This window comes from Mytilus californianus, unplaced genomic scaffold (genome assembly GCF_021869535.1).
Source record: "Mytilus californianus isolate M0D057914Y unplaced genomic scaffold, xbMytCali1.0.p SCAF_12, whole genome shotgun sequence".
NCBI lineage: Eukaryota > Metazoa > Mollusca > Bivalvia > Mytilida > Mytilidae > Mytilus > Mytilus californianus.
In genome coordinates this window covers 28,421,233-28,425,821 of record NW_026262604.1, presented here as the reverse complement: position 1 = coordinate 28,425,821, position 4,589 = coordinate 28,421,233, and the positions used below count along the sequence as shown (strand labels likewise).

General features: G+C 31.6%; 1 protein-coding gene across 1 annotated transcript; it reads left to right on the top strand.

Moving 5' to 3' along the window:
• The first annotated feature begins 239 nt into the window (after positions 1-239).
• LOC127722380 (ryncolin-1-like) lies at positions 240-4,589 on the top strand. Its single transcript, XM_052229259.1, has 4 exons — positions 240-254; positions 793-889; positions 1,435-1,599; positions 4,187-4,589. The coding sequence occupies exons 1-4, from the start codon at positions 240-242 to the stop codon at positions 4,456-4,458; spliced, it is 549 nt and encodes a 182-aa protein (XP_052085219.1). The 3' UTR covers positions 4,459-4,589.

The window sequence follows — 4,589 nt, the reverse complement described above, 5'->3', positions numbered from 1 at the left end:
CCAGTATGTAAACAAAATTATTTATCTATGAATATTCTATATCTCCCCAAAAGAGGCGTGGTTTGAGAAACAGCTGTATTTACAAAGTGCAACCTATAGATTCTACCTTTTTAACACAATTGTAAGGATAATAGACAAAATCTAGTCAAAAGTCAATAAATTCTCAAATTTAACATCCCGATTTTGGTTGAAATTGGTTCAGAAATTGCAGAGAAGAAGATCTGTGAAAAAAATATACAATGGACTATAACCTCGTAAGCGGTCATCAAATGGTTTCGATCAATAATCAGTTTTGTAGATCTTATATTGCATATATTTTATTCCTTATCAGTTTCTTTCTATCTAATAAAGTTTTTGAATAAATAGGCAAAACTTCAAAAATTAGCCACACATCGTCCTTTAAGGACAATAACTCATTAATGAGTCATTTGATAATATTGCGGTAAAACAGGAAGTAGGCAGAATCTAGAAATTCTAGGTTTTATACCTATGTCAGATCTTGTCTATTTGTTATAATTTTCAAGATATAAGACACTTAATCACATGTTAATGTAGCCTAACCTGAGGTCATTGTCAAAGCTATGGCGATAACGACAAACGCCAAGTGATGGCAATAATTTACATGATACGTTGGGTCAGGTGTGCTTAAAATGACATTAAAAGAATTACATGATAACGAAATTACATCAACGCACACATTTACTTCAGTTGAAAATGGACTTTTCTCTGTAAAAGTCGAGAAAGTGTTTTATTTAATTTCATTATTATAAATGTTGTATACATTTTTCAAAGGTTTTCCAAAGCAGAATGAATGGAACTGTTGATTTTTACAAAGGATGGATTGATTATGAGATTGGATTTGGAGATTTGAAATCCGAGTTTTGGTTGGGTAATTTTCTCTTTAAAATTTATTGAAAAACACCTTTTCCATTCAGCACAGCAAATTTTTCTTATGCTACTCCAGTACACAATTTTTCCTAGGTTTATCGAGAAAGATTTGACAATGATTTCATTTTATACGAATGACAACAATATCAGCATAGACAACAAACTGTTGATGAAAATGTTAGTATTTACTTGTTAAGCCTAAAATTTCGGAATTTTTTTTTTAATATTTTCCAATTGTTTACACATGTCATAGATTAAATATAAATAACGAATTCAACATCCATCCAAAAATAAAGTTTTCTACGATTTACAAACCAAAACACAAAATAAACCCTCTTTATTTTTCCATACATGGAAATAGGTTTCACCAATACAGTTACTTCTCTATAGTGTCCTGTCTTGCTGAATTTGTTTTGCTTTTTTTCTTCAATTTTACCAAATCACACATAGAGTCATTTTAAGCGCTGTTAAAAATTATGCAATTTAAAACAAATAATAAGCCGTTTGATAGATTGCTGATTAAAGTTTTCTTTTTCTTTTGTACAGGAAATAAGTTCATAAATATTCTTACGTCTTCTGGAACTTACAATATCTACATCCATCTTGAGGATTTTGAAGGGAATTCGAGGTACGCAGAGTATAGCGAGTTCAGTGTAGGGGATGCCACAACAAAGTTTACTTTGAATGTTACTGGATACAGCGGAACTGCAGGTATATCTTTAGAATTTCACATGATCAATTTTAATCAGAGAAGAGTGTGTAATATATCTCAATAAAGCAGCAATCAAACAACACATACTACTGAAAAGCCACATTATTAAGTGCGGATTTGTACTAGACTAGAATAAAATATATTCTCCATAATCATTGAAACGAGATTGAAATGTAAGGCTATATCAGGTTAAATTTAAACAAAATGGTCATTTTCTCAAGTATTTTTCTACTTTTCGTATTTCAATTCCAGTGATTTTGAATAACAAAATATACAAATATGTAAATGGCTGCTGTGTTAGGTACAAAATTCCACTTCAAGACTTTTATAAATGTTTTCAATGATTGTTTTGCTACTATATGTGCTACTGATCTGTTCCACGCAAATCCGGATTCAGTTGATATGTCACTAAATAGTAATAAGATAATTCCGGTTAATTTATAAAACCGCGAAAAGTGTTCTTTTAATAGAAGAGACAAAGATAAAGTAAAAAGTAAATTAAAAAAAATATCGAACTCAAAGAAAATTCAAAACGGAAAGTCCCTTATCGAAAGCTCAAGCACATCAAAAGATTGGGAAGCAAGTGTCATAAAGGTCAACCAATCCATCATGATAAGAGTAAAACTTGTGTACTTGTATCAATTAAATCCACATAACCCTGTTGCAGCAGTGTATTTTGTATGAGCACGTTTCAGTTGCATTCCGTCGGATTCTTACCGTGTACGATGTTAAAAATCTTGCTTTAGTGATTGTCTGATTCTGAGTATACTTATATCTCCTGAACATGTTATCGTCCTGAATATGCATATGGTATTTTCACACTTATATAAAGAACATGTTAATATATTTTAGATCTGTTCTGCAACAGCAACGTTGCATAATCAAATTATTTTCAAGGTTGATCAGGCTGTAACATAATAGAACACAATCGGACTATAATGTCTGTATAAAGTCTGACTTATAAAACAAAAACAGCATAAGTCGGCAAATAAAGGGGCAAAGTTGATAACCCATAGGAATACTGATTGTCTGTTGAAACACATGATCTCCAAGTGAACACATATGTTGTCAATACAAATAAATCATTTTTTGAAGATGTCATTTTCAGTGAACTTTCCTCTGGTAACAGAATGTTTTTTTTTTCTCTCATAAAGTTTGGTTTGTCTGTTCCTTAAAGAAGATATTTGTTTCTTCGTTGGCCATTCTGTTTTATGAAAAAAAGTGGACCAACTCTTTTAATTTGTCTTTAAGTGTCTTGTCAGGAATGCTAGTCTAAAGTAGAGAGGTCAAATACTAGTTCGGCAATAGCATGTCTTACTGTTTATTTATTAGGAATTTTGACATAAGTGTGTTATCATAAGAATAATTAAATTTGTCATAAAACAAATGAAAAAAAAAAACCACTTTATAAATTTGTTGCGTCTGACGCGCTTTTTACCTTTATCAGGATAGCTTATACTAAATAAATAGCCAAGAATGTATAACTTTTAAAATCTCGAGAGGAGCTTTATGACCACATTAAGGCCTTAAAGAATAACCAACTCCTTCGGTCAACTTTAGATGTCTTTGGCTATTCGTTAGATCCTTTTTAGTCAAATTGCTACTCAGCGTTTGTGGTTTCTTATACATACTTGGCTTTCAAATATTCGGCTTTGAGCGTTCTTGATGAAGGTAAATCCAGAAAAGCGCTTCAGACGCAAGAAATTAGTAACGTGTTGTTTTAATTTTTTTCGACTGATACTGTTGGGACGGTAGTTTTGATTTATCTAATTTATCAACAGATAATGGAATTACAAAATATATTATAAATCATTTCATTAACAAAGCAAACCGAGTGTTTATTATTCTATACTTAAGAGTTTTGACTATTGTTGAAGGCCATATAGTAACTTGTAATTACTCATATCAATGTACTTTTGTCTTTGGAAAGTTGTATCATCGACAATCCTTTTTTTAATATATTTTGTGTTGATGTTTATTAATTATTCTGTGGATTTTAATTCTTTTTTATTGCGTGTATTATAATACTATCCCGTCCCCTTTTTCCAGATTGTGACCTACCAAATTATACTTATCACCGGGTTTGTAATAACATGAGCAACACGACAGGTGCCACATGTGGAGGAGGATCTGCTAACCTTCTGGGGTACCTGGGTTCGTGTTGCTCAGTTATTACTTTACTATGTTGTGTTTTGTGTACTGTTCTTTGTCTGTTGGTCTTTTTTTTTTTTTAGCCATGACGTTGTCATTTTATTTTCTTCTTATGAGTTTGCATGTCCCTTTGGTATCTTTCGCTTCTCTTTTATATAATGTGTGAGGGTCTGGTTTGGGTTTACAGAACAATGGAAAGGTTATAAACTGATGTCTACTCGCCATGACGTCAAACATAACGGCATGCTGGTTTATTCTAAAGACTGAAATAACGATAGATACTTAGCCAATTATAAGTAAAATACATTATTGATAATTACTTACTTTGCACCGTATCATTTCAGACACACAAATCGTAACAACAAATACGTGTTTCTTGTATTAATTTATATGTCATCAAGTATATCCATATTCACTTTTTATTTCATTGCACAGGAGATAGCCTGATGTCTACTGTCGACAACAACCTCTATAATCAAAACGGCATGATGTTTTCTACTAAAGACAAGGATAATGACAGAAGTTCTCGCAGTTGTGTACTTACATTTCAAGGGGCATGGTGGTACAATGATTGTCATTATTCTAATTTGAATGGGGCATATTTGGTTGGAAAGCACACGTCTAAAGCCGATGGTATCAATTGGGGTACATGGAAAGGATTTTACTATTCTCTAAAAGCTACTAAAATGATGATTAAACGACACTAAAAACCATTTTAAGAAAGACTCACAATTTATTTTTACAAAAGAAAACAGTCAATTACATTTTTAGAAAGTTGTTCAATGACGTAACATATAATCTATTTGAAGATAAGCACAGAGTGTAAAATATATGCATA